The 17,761-nt window shown below is 54.2% G+C and overlaps 1 protein-coding gene across 45 annotated transcripts in view; it reads left to right on the top strand.

Annotated features, from left to right (window-relative positions):
- CELF4 (CUGBP Elav-like family member 4) overlaps nt 1-17,761 on the top strand; it is a 292,825-nt gene that overhangs the window by 61,014 nt on the left and 214,050 nt on the right. For all 45 annotated transcript variants that reach the window (XM_037033303.1, XM_037033293.1, XM_037033283.1 and 42 more), the window contains exon 2: nt 15,647-15,729. In XM_037033303.1, the coding sequence (XP_036889198.1) occupies nt 15,647-15,729 (83 nt within the window). The remainder of the gene's footprint in view (nt 1-15,646; nt 15,730-17,761) is intronic.

Below are 17,761 nucleotides of genomic sequence, written 5' to 3'. Positions count from 1 at the left end.
CCCCTCCCTATCCCAGCTTACCCCAAACAGAAACTTGGAGAGGGAGGAAAGAAAAGGAGAGGGGGCAGGGAAATGGGAAGAGAAGGATGGGGCCAGCCCCGTGCTAGCCAATGCTAGAGTGCATTTCTAGAGAGCTCACAGGCTGACTGTAGATGCCCGCTTGGGTCCCACACAGAGCAAGGATCGCTCCAACCGGGGGAACAAACTCCCCTGCTTCTTGCTCTTCCTACTCTCTTTCAAGGCCCCAGGGGACACTCTCTGCCTCCTTAAGGACACCTATCACCCATTCTGTCCCTGCTTCTCCAGCCCAAAGTGTCCTTCTGCTCCGGCCTGGGTGGTCCTGAGGTTCATTGTCCCATCTCCTCTCCTATCCTTCCCTCCCTCCGTGGGTGAGGTCTGAGCAAAGAGCAGGTACCCTGGACACTTAGTGAGAGAACCGAGGGGAGTAGCAGCCTCAGAGGCCTGCAGGAGCAAGGGGACTCTACCATGTCCCCCCTGGGCTTTCCAGTTGAAGGAGGAACAAGCAGAAGCAGGATTAAAATCCAGAACTCTGAATCTTTCTTCCCATTTTCTTGCCCAGGGATTTTGCCAACTTCTGCTTAGGTTGGGATTTTAGACAAGGAAGCCAGTGTCCCCAGAAGGCCAGGGGTTTGCCAGAAGGGCCCATCCTGGCCTCTGATCCAACATGCTGCTCCAGCCCAGTACCTTTTCACACGTCCATGCCATGGGGCCTTTGCATCTAGGGTCTCCTTCTGTCTACATTCCTGTTGCTCCTGCCTTCTGTTCACTCCAGTGCTAGACCCCGTGGTCACAGATAGCCTGGCCCTTCAAACCACTGGGGACCTCCAAGGTCAGCCCTGCACTTCACGGGGCAGGTAAAGCCAGGGGAGGGGCCCCTGCTCAGCTGCAGGTGAGGGCCATCACTGCCTGGGAGTGCAAATGCCCGGGAAGAGGCCTGGCAGCCACACCGGTCCACCCCCAGCCCCAGCTTTCCCCTTCTGGGCCTTAGCTCTCCCAGCTGAACTCCTTGGCTATGGGGTACAGTAAGCTCAGCCAAGAGAAAGCGAAGGTCTAAAGGAAATGTCTAGGAAGCAGAGAGAAATGGTAAAATTTGAGGATACAAGACAGACACAGCCAACTGTGCAAGTCAGGCCCATGGTAGAGGTGATAGTGTCAGGCCTCAGATTGTCTACCTCGCACATTTCAGTGAGTCCCGGCCTTGGGTTCCACACAGAATCCTGTCTCAGCCCACTCCTTCCCACCCCAAATGCTCTCCCGGGCAGTGAGAACAGAGACTAGAACCATATACACCTTTAGGACACATGAGCCTTTCAGACCTGTCTCTCCCTCTAACTCCCCCCACCCCGGCTCTGCCCGCTGACCGTCATCTTCATGGGCAGAAGCAGGAACACTGAACGAACTTATGGACTCTGCCCCATCTGCTCAAGCGAGGGTGGTCTCCCTGGCCCCTTCCATTTGGTACAGAGGTGTGGAGACCCACCTGCATCTGTTGCCTCAGTCTGCTTCCTGTACACTCCGTCAGGGGCCTCCATCTGACCACCCAGCACCCGCTTGCTCTCCCCTACTCAGGCTGCGCCATGCTCCCCAGCTCTCTCCAAGACTTGCTGTCCCTCAGCCTGGAAGGCAAGGCAGTGGACCCAAACTCTTGTTCTCTCACTGACCAGCTCTGTGCTCCCGCGGTGATTGTGTCACCTTGACCTGCAGACGCGGCTCTTTGCTCCTCTGGATAAGCACAGTGTACATCTCCCACTCCCTGCCTCCTGCAACTCATCCACGTTGTGCCAGGGCTGTGCTGGGGACGCAGACTCATAGGCAGGGAAATCAAAGCGATTGCACAGAAAACGAAACCGAGGCCCAGAGGGACCTGTTGCTTTGCTGGAAGCCGTGGTTTCCCTGTCAATAGACTGCCTTTGGTGAACATTCGAATGGCAAACATTGTCTCCCCCTGCCCCTCACCAGTGCTTCCTGCCAGGCTGCGTCAGGAGCAGGGCATTCCAGGGGCCAGGGAAGATGGGGCCGGCCTTGCCACCTCAGAGTTAGCATGGTCCTCTTGAGAAGTCAGTGAGCGACACGGGTCAGAGCGCTCAATCCACATCCATCCCCTCCCCACCCTTGTGGCCTCTGTCCCTCCCTCCCAGGCTGTCCCACTATAGTGCTACCAGGGACCTTCACTTCTTCGGGGTGAGGCACCCCCAGATTTCCTTTCCCCCACCCTCCCAGCCCGCATCTCCAGGCCTTGACAATTCCCCTCACAAAAGAAACAATTGTCACAGAGGTGCCTCTTGGGGGAAGCATGAAGCCAGCTCTTTGTCACTCAGGTCCCTGCCAGCTCATTACTGCCTCCTGTCATTAGCATATTAGATACACAAGGTAAACAAAACACAGTTGCATCCTTGACTCTCAATGCAAACCCCCAGTGGCTCTGAGGCCCCAGCGTGCTGGCCTGTGCTAGGGCAGGAAGCTCAGACAGGGTCCCTATCCATGTGGTAATGGATGGGGGTGGGTGTAATCAAGTAAATGTGCAGGTCCCATGCTNCCACGTTGTCCAGGGCTGTGCTGGGGACGCAGACTCATAGGCAGGGAAATCAAAGCGATTGCACAGAAAACGAAACCGAGGCCCAGAGGGACCTGTTGCTTTGCTGGAAGCTGTGGTTTCCCTGTCAATAGACTGCCTTTGGTGAACATTCGAATGGCAAACATTGTCTCCCCCCTGCCCCTCACCAGTGCTTCCTGCCAGGCTGCATCAGGAGCAGGGCGTTCCAGGGGCCAGGGAAGATGGGGCCGGCCTTGCCACCTCAGAGTTAGCATGGTCCTCTTGAGAAGTCAGTGAGCCACACGGGTCAGAGCGCTCAATCCACATCCATTCCCTCCCCACCCTTGTGGCCTCTGTCCCTCCCTCCCAGGCTGTCCCACTATAGTGCTACCAGGGACCTGCACTTCTTCGGGGTGAGGCAACCCCAGATTTCCTTTCCCCCACCCTCCCAGCCCGCATCTCCAGGCCTTGACAATTCCCCTCACAAAAGAAACAATTGTCACAGAGGTGCCTCTTGGGGGAAGCATGAAGCCAGCTCTTTGTCACTCAGGTCCCTGCCAGCTCATTACTGCCTCCTGTCATTAGCATATTAGATACACAAGGTAAACAAAACACAGTTGCATCCTTGACTCTCAATGCAAACCCCCAGTGGCTCTGAGGCCCCAGCGTGCTGGCCTGTGCTAGGGCAGGAAGCTCAGACAGGGTCCCTATCCATGTGGTAATGGATGGGGGTGGGTGTAATCAAGTAAATGTGCAGGTCCCATGCTAGGGAAGCAGACAACACCAGATAGTATAAATGCCAAAGCTATTTTTCACACCGTAGGGAACCTTTAGCGTCACATTACAACTGCCGCTCCTGACAACGGCAACAGTAATCCTCCCATTAATTATACAGCAGGCATCCTGCTGGACGCCCATGACCCCAGAGGTAAGTGTCCTTATCCCCATTTCCTGGGTAAGGATCCTGAGGGTTAGGTAAAGCCACGCTACCCAGGTGCTTCCACAACAAGACAGAGGCTACGGCAGAACCAGAGCCCTCCCTCCCAGGGGGCAGCCTTTTCCCAGGACTCCAGACGTCCAGCTGATTTGCGCAATGAGGACACAGAGTTACATGGCTCTCCCAGAGGCACCAGCTGGCTGGTGTCAAAAACCAGGGGGTCAGATGCGACCCTTGTTTAGGGATGGAGAAAACAGTGCATCCTGGGGCCATCAGGGGGGGACTTAAGTAGGTGGACAAGAAAGAATATGGGAGCCCTGAGACAAAAAAGGAAGGAGAAAGGACGGGGAGATGGAGGAAGACAGTAAGGAGAGAAAGAAGGCAAGGGGAGAAGGAAGGAAGTGGTGACAGAGGGGAGAGAAAGGAGAAGAAAAGAACGAAGAGGAGAGGAAGGACAGACGGGGAGAACGGCAAAGAAAGGCGTCGAGGAAGCGTCTGCAGAAGCTCCAACGGGGACGGGAGTGGGCTCCAGCCTCTGAACCCGAACTCACCCGGCAGCCCCCATGGCTCTTCACCTTTGCACTCGCAGAGCCCTTTCCCACTAATCCTTCCCCTGAGGCTGCTCTAGGTTTGAGACCTGCTCAGGGGGCCCTCATTGGTTCTCTCCCTGGGCAGAGTTGAGACTTCTCCACCATCAGGTGGCAGAGCCCATGGTTAAGGTCATGGACTCTGCAGGCAGCCTGCCCTGATTCATAGCGCAGCCCCACCACAGACCTGGCCACAAGACCTTGGTCAAGACTTTCATCTTTGAGTGCCTCAGCTTCCTCACCTATAAAATGGGGGTGATAATAGTACTACTTTATAGAGTTATTATATTAAGTGACTCAATACATGTACAGCAGTTAGAAAAATACCTAACCTATAACCAAACATCAGGAGTGTTTGCTGTTGTCATTTGTGCCACCGATGAGCCCTGCACAAACTCGAGCTTCGTAGGTGTGCTCATTGTGTGTGGACCACCTGGCCTTGCAAGTGTGTTTACCTAGGGTCTCCTTTAAAGCAGGGAGCAAATGGGGAACTACCAAATGGTTGTGAATGCATAAATGGACAAATGAAGCATCTTTCACTCCATCCGCAGATAACAGTACTCCGTCTAATCCCATTCACACAGCTTGAGTCTTGTGTACCGGTCAATGAATTAATTAGTTTGGTCTTCTGGGTGGGCTCTGGGTCATGTGGGTGGGTCTCTGGGAAGAGAAGAAACCGAGTTGAATGCCATGCTCTGTCCCTTCTCCCAATAGGTCACCATCCTCATTAGCCAACTGCCTCTCACTGACCTGGGATACTCCCAAAGTCAGCTAGGAATGGTGACTCTGAGTGGCTCTGGCCCTGCCCAGGATGGGGACATTAAAAAGCCAGAGACCTGACCACTCCTAAAATGTGAACAATACCTGATACTTCCTATAGGGCCAGGGGAGCTGCAGGGCCTACCTCCTAGAGATGAGCAGCCCATCACCTTTGCTGACTACTTCTTTGCCGTAGCCCTCAGGTTAAATGTTGCTAAATGCCTGTGATTGGACCTATCTTATTGATGTTGGGTGAAGCCCAAAGCCCAGCCAGAACAGTGGCGTAAGTGGCCAAGGTTGTGAGAGAAAGACACCCTCGATGAGAGCTGAACCGTGGCCTGCAGAGCTGTGTGAGATTGTTTTTCTGCTTTTAAAAAGAAAATCACATTTTCCAAACATTGATCCTGTAATATAAGACTCCTGGCTATTGGTCTTTTCAAAATAACCTGTCTTGGATGCTGAGGTTGGAATTTCTTGGTTGGTGTGCTTCTATTTTTTATTTTATTCTTTTTTGTTGTTCTTTAAGTGAGTTAGGGCCTGTTAGAAAGGAGCCAGAAGAGAGGGGTGAAATTAATTCACCTGTCCTGGCAGGTCCTGAGTGTCCAGGTGCGACCAAAGGGGAGCACATGCCCCTGCCCCCTGATTCTGAGCATCTCAACATCTCCTGTAGGTCCGCGCTGGGGCTTGGTCGGGGGTGCCAGAGGGCGGCACAGCCCACAGCTGCAGTCCAGCCAGAGACACACAGCTCCCATCTGTGAACACCAACAGAAAACTCTGCTTAACCAAGGGCTTGTTTGTATGTTTCAGGCCCTTAAACTGGAAGGACTTTTTGGAAGGGGAGTCAGTGAGGGCTGGGAAGCTGGGAAGGGCTCTCCCAGTGGGAGGATCCAGAAGGGGACCCGGGAGCAGGGAAGGCCTCTCGGGGAGGAGCCTGAGCAAAGAGGCGTGGAAATGTGCGCTGTGGGAGAGTGTGGCTCAGTGTGACTGGGACATGGACGAAAAGACATTTCAGTCCCCTGTCTTGTGGGTATGACATCCTCTCCTGTCCTGGAGAAAGCAGCAGAGAGGCAGATCCCCCACCCTCCTGAGGGCAGTCCCTGTGGCTATGACAGGGACAGTTTCTGGCTGGGGGTGCAGCCTGCAGGGACATGCCCAGGAGGGACTCCATCACACTTCCCAGTACTTGGGAAAAGGGATCCTACAGGGAAAATGACACAACCGCTGTTTAGCCAGACCTACCGCCACGGAAAGCTCCGGCAAGGGGAATTCTGTGCAACTCAAGCATTTACTGAGCTCCCTCTGTGGGCATAAGGAACACACACAACCTCGCCGTGCCATTCCCATAAGCCGAGGAGCATGGCACGTCTGGCTGGGGATCAGCAGTGTGGCCGACGTCAGCCAGCCAGACTGCAGTTCCAAGCAGACAGGCGAAGAGGGAGGGAGGTGGGCTCCCGCCCAAAAGCTAAGATGGCCCTGCTTTCTCAGAGACACTGCCTGTCGCCCATTTCTCACAGTTTAGCAATGAGTGAGGCTACACCAAGGGAGCCCCTAACTGCCCCTTCCACGGAGGCATTCAGTGACCTAAATGCCCAGGTCCTTTCCAAGGGAGTCACGCCCTCCCTGCCCCTTTGCCGCACTCTCCCTCCCTTCACTTCTCAGCAGGTGCACCCTGTTCTGAGAAAATTCAAAATAGGAAGATCTACACTCCCCGACCAGGTTAATTAAAAGGGAACATAGTTCAGTTTCTCGGCTCTAGCATTTATCCCAGCATTCTTGTGAGTAGCGAATGCCCACATGCATTTTAAATGCAACCTGGATACTCAGAGCCCTCTGTGCAGAAGCCTGACTTTGACTGACATTGGACAGGGCACTGGGGTAGAAGGAGATCAGGAGCCTGTGGCCCCAGGGGCCTCGGCTGACTCCCCCTGGGTTCTTGTAGGATGAGAATGGGGTCATTCCTGAGTCCTTGAATGCAAGTGCAGACCCTCAGGTGGGGGTGTGGAGGGAGAACATCTCCCACCCAGGGGCCCCAGGCACTTCGCTGAGACACTTCCCAGGGCCTCTAGGGGAGGCTGAGGGAAATCAGCCCCAAACCAGCCAAGGGGGGAGGGGGACCGGGGCCCAGGTATCTGCTCCAGTACTGAGGCAAGTCACACAGGCTCTCCCAGTTGTCAGGCGCTGATGACGTGCCCCTGGCCTACTCTGAGGTGAGAGAGTGATGAGCTCATGAGCACGACAGCACTTGGACAAGTAGAAACCCTCCGCACAATTGAAGGGAGTGCTTCCCACTGTCCTGGGGATGAGCAGGAGCTGCGGTCAGATCAGGGCAGGGCCGGCCTCTTGGCCATGGGAACAAAGCCCAGCACACATATCAGCCGAACAGGTGTGACTTCTCCCATGGGCTGAGCCTTAGAAAGGCTGACACTTTCCTGTGCCTCGTGGGCCCATCAGCTCCCAGCACTGCAGACCAAGAGCTCTTTGCTGAGAAAGGGGAGAGGCCGTCAGTGTGTCGTGTCCACTTTTTGCGCCGTGCCATCACGCTGTTGCCGTGCACCCCAGACCTGTAATTCTACAGCACGGAGGGTGTAAACAAGGGCAACTGGCAGGGACAGACACTTGGCAAAAGCCTGACCACAGGCCCTTCACTTTCAGGTGCACTGCCTGCCCCTCAGTCTGAACTAACTGGGCCCTGCCGTGCACCCAGCAGGAAAAGAGCAACAGGACTGCATCTGGGAGTTCCCATCTAGGTCAGAGCAGATCTGGACCCCCGCCTTTGTGCCCACCTCTGTCTTGTGGCTGCAAGGGACACAAGGGCTAAGAGAAGTCACGACACATTTGAGTTACAGTGAGCTGGGTCTAGGTTCCCATTTCCTGCACCTTGCTTTAACTCTGAGAAATGCCCCTCTGGAGTTTCTGGTTTAAAGAGAGTTGATGCAGGGGGGCAGTGCTGAGCCTCAAAGCAGGATGCTGGCCGAGTGTGGGGTTTCAGCCCAGGAGCGCCCTGAGGAGGTGAGCAGGCCAGCAGTCCCAATTCGCTGGCTGAGGGTGCCACCTGTCACCCCCTCCTGCTGGCAGCCCCATCATCTCCGCACCCCAGGCCTCCTCTGGAAAGATGGATGGCTCCTGCCACCACCAGGGACATCCCAGACCCTCTCCACAAACCCAGATGTCCCTAAGCCAGTGGCCCCTTCCCATTCAGCTCACTGTCACCCAGCCAGGGGCAGAATGCAATTAGCAACCGCTGCACTCAACAGTGCCTGTCACTGTGGGGAGAAGGGGTTCCTGGAGTTAGCAGCTACCGTAGTAGAGTATTTTCACTTGGGCGAGCACATGTGGATGTGAGGTAGACACGGATGTGTATTCCAACTGCTAAGTGAGAGTGGAGATTGCTAAGGGCTTTAGAAGATTTGGGGCTTGGGGTAGTCAGGGAAGGCTTTCTGGAGGAAGGGAGGCTTAGTCACCCCTAGGAGGACATGAGGGCTCCAGAGGAGGAAGGTTCAGTGGAGCCGGTGGTGGAAAGGCTACTTTTCTTGGCCTTGGGTTCCCCCATGGAGATGGAGGAGAAAGAGGAAGCCAGAGTCACATGCTGTGGGTGGATGACCACTGCCCCTCTCCTAGGGATGGAATACCAGCAGGGAGTGCTCATGGGAAAAGAGAGGAGAGGGGGAGTGAAGTCCAGGTAGAAAGGACCAGGGGGACTGGATCGGCCAGAGCAGGTCCTGAGAAGATGGCAGGAGGATCACAGGTGTCTGGGCACTGGGGAAGAGAGGCAGGAACGGCGGCAGGGCCCCATGGGTTTCTTCTCTGCTTGTGGCAAGGGCCCGTTCTCAAGAAGCTCACCGATTAGAAGAGCAGACCGGGTTGGCCCTTGGGGCAGACTAAGGGCAGTGGACAAGGGCACTTGTGGCATTCTTATGGCATGGCCCCCATAAGAATCCACAGAAAGTGAGACCAAAGTGGCTGAGGAAGTTGCTTGGGCCTCACTGAAGAGCAGGAAGGAAGAGGTGAGCCTTGAAGGGGGGCAGACCCCAGCCAGGCGGAGCGCCGAGAAGACATCCCCAGAGGAAGGGGGTGGTGTGAAGAGTCCTCGGCAGCTGGTTTGCCCACATGTGTGTGGAAGGGACATCCACTCCGGAGGCATCAGGGACGCTGTCCTTGGCCACCCAGACCACGGGGACAGAAGCTGGAGGAGGGGGCAGAAGTGGCTGTAGTACACCAGTATCCTTTTTTCCAGGGAGACTGGAAGAGCTCCCTCTGTTTCTCCCCGTTCTCTACCTACACCTCCCTCCCCCCGACACACACACACAGATTCTGCCTAAATTTCTCTGCAGTGGCCCAAATATGTCTTTCAAGTCCTCGGGTGATTCTCAGGTATGGCCTGGGGTAAGAACCACACAGGACAGGTGCTCTGAGGCACCACAGTAGGTCAATGGGTGGAGATTTGGGGCACAGGGAGGCCTTCCTGGACCCTCCAAGGAGATCGCATCAAACAGGGAGCCCCCTTGGACCCGTGGATCTGGCTGGGTGGTGGCTCCCTTCCCTGCCCCCCCCACTCCCACACCCTAGCTTCTTTCTACTTCCTTAGGGCCGGAAAAGTGACTGGCCCGGATCTGGCCTGAAGGATCTGATGTTTTGTTAAAGTCCAGATCTCTGCATTCTAGAACCACCTTCCTTTGGCTAATTCTGTAATTCAATTAGTAGGAAGCCAAGGCCTGTCTGGTGGGGGTGGGGGGGAGGAGGGAGCATATGGGAAGCCCTCCCCTCCGTGATTACACCCCAGGCTTCAGCCCTGTTCCGAGTTGGGCAGGAAATTGTACTTCCTTCACTTCACAATGACAAGGGCCTTTTATACCCGCACACAGGGCTTTGTAAATTACTGCCATCTCTGTGCAATTAATTCTGCTGCTTGCTCTGTTCTCCCCTACATGAGAGAGGGTGCCCACCCACGTTCTCGGGAATCAGCAGCGCCCCTTGCACCATCATCTGTAAGCTACCCTGCTGGAGAAGGGTGTCTGCCACCCCCCTACACCCTAGCCTGTCGACAATCACTCTTAACCTCTCCTGGCCACACCCGCCTCTCGTTTCCTTCCCTTCTCTGCACCTAGTGCTTCCTGCTCTCCCTTCAGCTCCCTGATTGTGGGTCTCCTTCCCCTAGTCCCACTGGATTCTCTTGGTCTCCCAGCCCCCAGATGCCTGAGCTAGAAGCTCAGCTCTCCATTTACAAGGCCCTGTCTCTGCTGTCATGACGTTGATAGTTTGTTCAGAGACCCAAGACACGAAACTGATAAATAGAAGGGACAAGACTGACGAGTGGAAGAGGTTAAATGGCAGCACGAGGAAATGTGAGTGCAGGCCAGTGTTCGGTGCACTTGTAGAACCGAGTAGCAGCATAAAGGCAGGCCTGCGTGGGCCGGAGGGGTGGGCATGGGGGTCCACCTCGTGCAGGGAGCCCAGGTGCAGATACAGAGTTGACTGCATCAGTGCTGATGACAGCGCTGCGGTGTAACTTCGTTTGGAGTCTGACATCCCTCATCCCGCCGTCCCACCCCCGATCGTTTTCAAAGTCCATTCCTGCCCCATCAGGCTGCAGTTTGATGCTATTCAAGCCCATGATTCAGAAGGTTTGAGACAAAAAGCACAGGTTCTAAGGGCTGAGAGATTCAGGTGATGAGCTGGGGAGAACCATCAGGACAGGGGTGAGAGCAAGGTGGGTGCTCAGGGGCAAGGTCGTTCCTCACCCAGACTTTCCCCAAGTCATTTCTGTGGCTTCTCCCCTCAGATCCTGCCCTCAGAGTCACCCAGCTGGTGGGGCCCAAGAAGAATGGGAGCACAGAGATGGGGAGGCTCTGTGAGCCACTGTGGACCCATTCTCCAAACATCAGGTTCTCGAGCTTTGGGCCATGGACCAAAATGAATGCCATTTACAGCTTACTGGGCAGAGAGAACCTGCTTCAACTCTCAGAGCTCAAACGAAGCTTTGAGGCAAGGGCACATCATGACCCACCCATGACAATTTCCCTCGAGAAGAAATTGCCAGGAAGCTGATACCCCAGTGATCTTTGTCTGTTCAAAACGAACTGTGGGTCCTGCCTCCTGTCGGGCTCCCCCGTTTTCACCCATCCCTTTTTATTCCAGCCTCCTCTTTCAGCAGAGATATTTTTATCTTTAATTATGCAAGTGATACGTGGATATAGTCTATGTCCAGATGTGTCAAATAAAACGAAAAACAGTTAGTCGTGGGAGACATGCCGCAGCCCCTGCCCTCCCTGTTTTCAGCTCGGGTGACCCCCCAGGCTGCACTGTGGTGGAAATCCAGAGTCGATGACATCTAGAACTCTTAGACTGTGTCTCCACTGTGCCCATGTCCTATGTGATTTCACAGTCTGCTTTTCCCTTCAGACAATGTGTCTTTTCATGTCGGTACATGTAAGACCATTTCACCTTTTAAACTGGTATGATATAAAGAGCAGCCTTGTGCTGAGGGACCTTTAGGTGGTTTTCAAGTGTGGCTATTCCAAACAGCTAGAGTGGACCCTTGCTCTCTCCTCTGTGGGCACAAGGATGAGAAAATACCTGCAGGGCCAGGCCTTACAAGAAAACCATGGGGCCCGAAGGGAGAGATTTCTGTGCCACGAGCCCCATCCTCAGAAAGGAGGCTTCCTTCTCAGGCCTTCTCGGAACTTCAGCTTCAGGGCCTGCGCCTGCCTTCTCTTCCACACGGCCCCGCGTAGGTACGCAGCTGCTCCCCGAGAGAATCCCATTTTCCAGCTAGACAGCGAGTTCCCGAGGGGCCTCACCAGGCATGTCTCTAGAGACACCTCAGCACGTCCACAGGAGGGTGAGCTTGACAGATGCAGTGACTGCTCAGCTGTGGCCCCCGCACCCCCCTCACAGCTCAAAGCCCCTCCTCAGCCCCTGTGAGGAATAGCAGTGAGCAACAGGAAGTCAAAGCTAGTTTATCTGGGTGGAGTTCTGTGTGTACTACCCACTGTCCCCACATGAAAAGCCAGAGAGGGCCCAATGGGTAGAGCCTGGGCACCCTCTATCCCCTGGATACCCTGAGCCTCCACTTGGCCTTCACCCCAGGCATACCACGCTCTGAAACACCCTGTAATAACAAACTCTCCTTGTGAAGCTACCCCCTCCCCACCAAGCTGCCATTCCCCCAAGGCTCTGCCTTAGCAAGGGAGCAGATGGAGTCCCTCCATGCATCTGGGAATCAGCGGATAGTAACAGCTTATCTGTATCTGCCTTTTTAAAGAGCCCTAGTGAGACGACTCATCTCTCAGGTAGACTGTCAGATGCAATGTCACACTGGCTGAAGAGGTGGTTTGAAAGGGCCAAGGTGGGTTTGCCCCGGCTTGCCCCTGTGGAGGGCTGGTCTCTCCTGGCAGGGGAGACAGGAGGGATTTTGCCTCGCTGAGCTCCCCCCTCACAAGACTGCATTTGTGTGTACATTGCATTCTGCAATTAGAGAGCTCTGCGGAGGTTGTTAATACTCATTTGCAAGTACATCTACCACATGCCACCAAGGCAGATGATTGTACCCACTTATAGATGAGGAAACTGGGTTCACAGAGCAGAATCAGTAAGTGGCCACTGGCTAGTAAGTGTCCGCCTGGGCACAGCTTCCTGTCTAAGACCGCACGTCAGCCTGTTCAGGGGACAATCACCTCAAGGAAAGAGCAGGGGAGTGACAGAAACTGCCCTGGTAGGTGATGCAAGAATTTCTGGGCTAGAGGAAGCCTCAGGGACATGAGCCCTCCCAGCCAGTGCCACTTACCAACTCTCACGGCAACCTCTGTCCCCTGCCTCTCTGGAAGTCCTTTGTGCCTCTGTGTCCTCAGAGCCACGGTCAGCTCCCAGCAGCCTCAGAGCACCACTTCTGTGTTCTCCCCCACCCCCGTGCTGGTCCCCCCCAAAGCAGCTGAGGTATTCAGGATTCAGTGCTCTGGACAAATATGGGTTGAGTTCCTGCCCCTGTTCTGGGTACTGAGCAGGAAGCATGAACAGAACCTCATCTGAGTATGGGGAGACAGCTGATCAAGGAACAAATATACAATATTAAATGTCAGGGGTGAGGGTTCTAAAGAGAAGAGTCCATGTGCCAAGGGGTCAGAGAGTATGTGTTGGGGGCAGGTTACTGTGTTCAATGAGACAGTCAGCAGGGGTATCTCTGTGGAGGTCGCATCTGAGCAGAAACCTGAGGGGACTGAAGGAGCGAGCCATGCAGATAGTTAGCGGGGAGCATCCTGGGAGGATGACACAACCAGTGCAAATGTCCTGAGACAGCCTGCCTGACAGGGCTGAGAAACAGGAAGGAGGCCAGGGGGTGAGAGCAGAGCAAAATGAAAGGAGGTGGGGTCAAGGAGAAGTTACACAGGGTCTGGGGGTCCCTTAAAGATTCTAGTTCAAAATGCAGCTGTGCGCACTCTCAACAAAACAAACAAACAAACAAACAAAACTGTGACAGAAATTCCTGAAAGCCAAACAAAAGCAACAGATTCTATTTGTCTTTTTTCTGGAATCCTTTTCTTGTTATCCTAGGCCATGGAAACAATGTGGTCATTCTCTCCCCTTCTTCCTCCCTCCTCTTCACTCTCCAAACCTGCCCCTGACCTTGTCCTGAGCTGGCTTGCCTGCATGCAGCTAGACAGTGGCCGCCTCCCAGCTGCAGGCAGGCACAGGTGGAGGACAAGGCCAGCGAGGGGACAGGAGGAAAAAGGCCCCCAGAGAGGCAGGCAGCAGCACGAGGGAAGACGTCACGGGGGCCTCTGACCGCTATTCATTTCAGTCCCCCAAGTGTCTCCATCAATAACCGTCTGCCATGACCAGGAGGGAGAAGTAGGGAGGGGAAGGAGGACGGGTGATCTGGGGTCTGGCTGGGGAGGGATGAGACGGAGCCGACCGAGGTTCCTCGGCACTCACAGCCCCTCCCAGCCCCAGGCAGGAGTTAGAGGTAGAAAGGGTAGAGAGCCCACAGGGAACTGAGGGTTTCTGTCCCCTGTTCTGTCCTCTCATTTCTGTGTCTCCATCACACATATATTCCCTTCCAAAATCCTCCCTGAAGCTAGGAAGAGAAGAGAGGCAGGACTAATTTCTATATGGGAAGAGCAGGGAGGGAATAATGTATGGGTGGTTTCACTGGGTGGTGGAGGGGTCCGGAACTGGAGAGGACATTGGGAGCGCTCTGTCTGGGGAAATCAGAGGCCAGAGCAAGCCTGATGACAAGTGCGGGTATTGGCACCAGACTGGCACCACCAGCCTACAGACCTCATGAAAAGAGGGTCTGGGCCACCAGGCCTGGTACAGAATATGACACGCAATGGGCACTCAGGAGACAGTTGATAAATGGCCATAAGAATGACTAAATGGTCAGCTCTGGACAGTTCAAAAAGGAGGTTGGCTTGAGATGGACTAAACCAGTCAAGAAGGGCTGCCTGGAGAAGGTGGACCTTGGTCCAATTCTTGAAAGATGGGTGAGATTGGGGAAGGTGAAATTGAGGACAGAGGCATCCCAGGTAAGGAGACTGTGAGAACAAAGGAAAGTGGGGGAGGTGGTGAATACAGGTGGCTGGGAGGTCAGATAAGATAATAAGAGAGTGAAACAAAGGAGGGAAAGAAACAGCGAAAGGAGGGAAGCAGCCAGCCTGCAGGATGCCTTCCCTGGGGTCATGGGTAGCATTGGAAAGCCTGAAGCCACTTCCCCATAGGAGTCAAACCTGCTGTTGGCCAGAGTTGCCTTTTTTACTTTCCCTGTGGTCCCAAGTTTTGCAGGCTTCCCAAGTCACAATCAGCCATGCCTGCGGGCAGAGGAAGAGGCCCCTGACACTGGGCAGTGTGAGGGGCCTTTCAGAAAGACTCCCACACAAGCAAGCATTCTCTTTGCCTTGTTGTTGTGCCTGAAAAGCCAGCATTAAAAAGTCACCCCTGGAGTTAGACACAGTGCTCTTAAAACCCAAATTTCCTAGTGAAGCACTGTCAGAATCACTCAAGGGGAAAACTAGACTGAGCTTTAGAGATCAATGGGTCAAAACTCTCAACTGATACGCAGGGAGACTGAGGCAGGATAGGAGATGTGGTTTGCAGGGGTCACCCAGGGAATTAGAGGCAGAGCAAGGGTCAGCCTCAGGTCTAGCCTTGCTCACTGGTGGGCTGTGTAGGCCCAGGAAGCCCTCTGACTGGAGGGGTGTGAAGATCTCACTGCAAATGTGGCAATGGGCTATGGCAGGGACACATAGAGCCCCATTCATTTTATCAGGCCAACCTGGCCTGGGGTCCTCCTTACAGATGGTCCTTCCACCATCCTTGACGAAGCAGCCAGCAGCATTCCTAAAGGAGGCCAGAACAAAAATTCATGGTCAAGTGTGACTAGAGGCACTGGAGGTGATGGGTGAAAGCTGCCCTTGGGAGGTACTGGGGCTGAAGCTGAAACAGAACAGCGCCCAGAGGGAGGGATGAAGGGAGGGTGAAAGAGATGTTGAAAGGGAAAGGGCAGAGGCACCTGAGGCACCAGGGGATGGGGAGAGGAAGAGACCCTTGGAGAGAGAGGGGGCATCGAGAGGGGGGCGGTGCAGGGTGGAGATTTTGCCGAAGGAGCAAAACAGAACAGCAACGCGAGGGACGAGAGCAGACAGACAGGAAAACGCAGAGGCAGAAAGGCTGGAGTATAGAGAGCACAGGAGAGAAAGAGAGGTGGGGAGAGGGACCAAGAGCAGGGAGGGGCTGGTGACTGGAGGGCAGCGGGAAGGCGCGGCGGCGGCCCGGGGGCGCCCCACTGACCCTCTCGCCGCTTGCTTCCCTCTCTAGGCTGTGCTTTCCTCACCTACTGCGAGCGTGAGTCAGCGCTGAAGGCCCAGAGCGCGCTGCACGAGCAGAAGACCCTGCCCGGGGTAAGTGGCGCCCGCCGAGGCGCGAGCGACCGACGCGCCGACAGGGGGCGACTTCGGGAGACCCGACTGCGAGGCGGCGGGCGTAGGGGGATAGCTGGTCGGGCGTGCAGCCTGCCTCCTCCGATCGGGAGCTCACGCCTGCCGTTAGCGCTCCTAGGAGCTGCGAGGTGCAGAGCGGCGGCTGGGACTCCTGGGCTCCGAGCCCAGACCTCGCAAAACGGCCCCACACTCCGCCGTCCAGGCCCAGCGGAATTCCGGAGAGGGGCAAACTTGACCAAGGCCACAATCTTGGGTGGGGTTCCTCCTCTGCTGATCGGGTGTCTCCTCTGGGCACTGCCTGTGCAGGCTGCCTGAGGCAGGCACGCTGGGTGTCCAGGGACCCTGGAGCCGGGAGTTGCTTCTGCCCGCCCCAGGGGGCTCCCCCAGAATACCATCGGATCAGCGTCTGACACTGGCTGTTCCAGGGGTGGGGTCCGGGGCAGGAGGGGGCGCCTCCCCATCCAGGCTCCGCGCCCAAGTGAGATCACCGCGTTTATTTAAGGAGCCAGCCCTCGTCTTTGATAAACTATCGTCCCTCAGCCCTGGTTTATTGCTTCTGTGCTGGGGAGAAGAGAATTATTTATATCCCCCCTAACTGGGTGTGATATCAGCCATGGCTATTATCGAGGCTAGTTCATCACCATAAAATAAGAAGTGTTCCGCAGGTCAAGGGTCTGTGCCGTGTCTCCTGTGGGTTCAGAGAGATGGGGGGGGGGGGCGTGGAACGGGAGCTAAGATATACAGCTTACTGAGTATCTAAAAGATAAATGGAAAGATGTGCGTGTTTGTGGACATAATTTAAAGAATTTATAAATATACCGTGTTTAAGCTGTATTATACGATGGACACTGCAGGGAAGTTCGTGTGTTCTGTATGTAGGCTCGGCAATGTTTACACACGCATGTTTACATTCTCACCAAGCCAATAGTATGTAAACACACGTATCCGTTTCTGCCCCACAGCGGGAAAGGTTAACCAGGTAGACAGAGAGAAAAGCAACTCCAGCAGGGGCAGCCTTTTCTTTGTGTCAAAGATCCTTCCTTTCCTGTTTAGGGGTGGGGAGGGCCTTCCATTAAGACAGTCTTTGTATTGTGTTTTGCTATTTGTGATTGCAAAGCACGGGCCTGAAGCATCTTAATAATATACCCATGCATGCAAATGTATGGAAATAGTACAGCACATTGGTTTTGTTTTTGTTTTTTTTTTTAATGTGGAGCCCAGTGCTGTCACGGTGGCCATTCCCCAGTTGGTTTTTAGTGGCACAGCTACATGCACATATATCATAGTAATTACTTTTTGGGTGCCCTCTGTTAGATGGCAGAAATATGCTCCACATCGCCCCATGTTATATGTGAAGCATAAAGCCATATTGTAAGATAATCAAAGCTTCTGAGAAAGGTTTGTGCTGATTAATAAACTGTTTATGGTACTTCGTTTGGGGGGAGATTGTGATAGATATTTTAGAACCACCCGAATGGAATAGAAAATACCACATGGTTGTGGGAGGCCCTTCATCAGCTGGAGAGAGATTGCTGGGGAGTTTTGTGATGGCTAAAAGCCTGGAATGAGGTGGGGAAACAGAAAGAGAAAGTGGGAGGGGAGAAGCTTAGGGTTTTGAAGAGGGAGAGGCCAAGGACTGGGGCAATTTCAGTAGCAAGTGTGGATTGTTCAGGATCTAACATTAACTTGTGGTTGTTTATTTTACATACAACAGAATAGCTAAATGATGGAGTGTATTAGTTCTTTAATAATTTATAGAAATACTTTGATGTTGCAGTAATTACATTAAAGGTCACACATATCAAAGGTAATTTGGTTGAGCAGCCGCGATGGTTTCTCAGAAGCAATCAATACCACTGTCCGTGGTGCTGATTTCACTGAGGGGCCTGCCAGATTAAAGAAGGCTTATTACCAGGCAGAAAGGCCCAGGGGAAATCAGGAGCACATTGGAGCGACGCGCCAGCCCCCCTCCCACCAATAATTAACACTGTTC

This window comes from Sturnira hondurensis, unplaced genomic scaffold, assembly GCF_014824575.4.
Source record: "Sturnira hondurensis isolate 20B ecotype Veracruz unplaced genomic scaffold, ASM1482457v3 Scaffold0001872, whole genome shotgun sequence".
Classification (NCBI taxonomy): domain Eukaryota; kingdom Metazoa; phylum Chordata; class Mammalia; order Chiroptera; family Phyllostomidae; genus Sturnira; species Sturnira hondurensis.
Note: the sequence above shows the minus strand (reverse complement) of the source record. Positions and strands in the feature narration are given on the sequence as shown.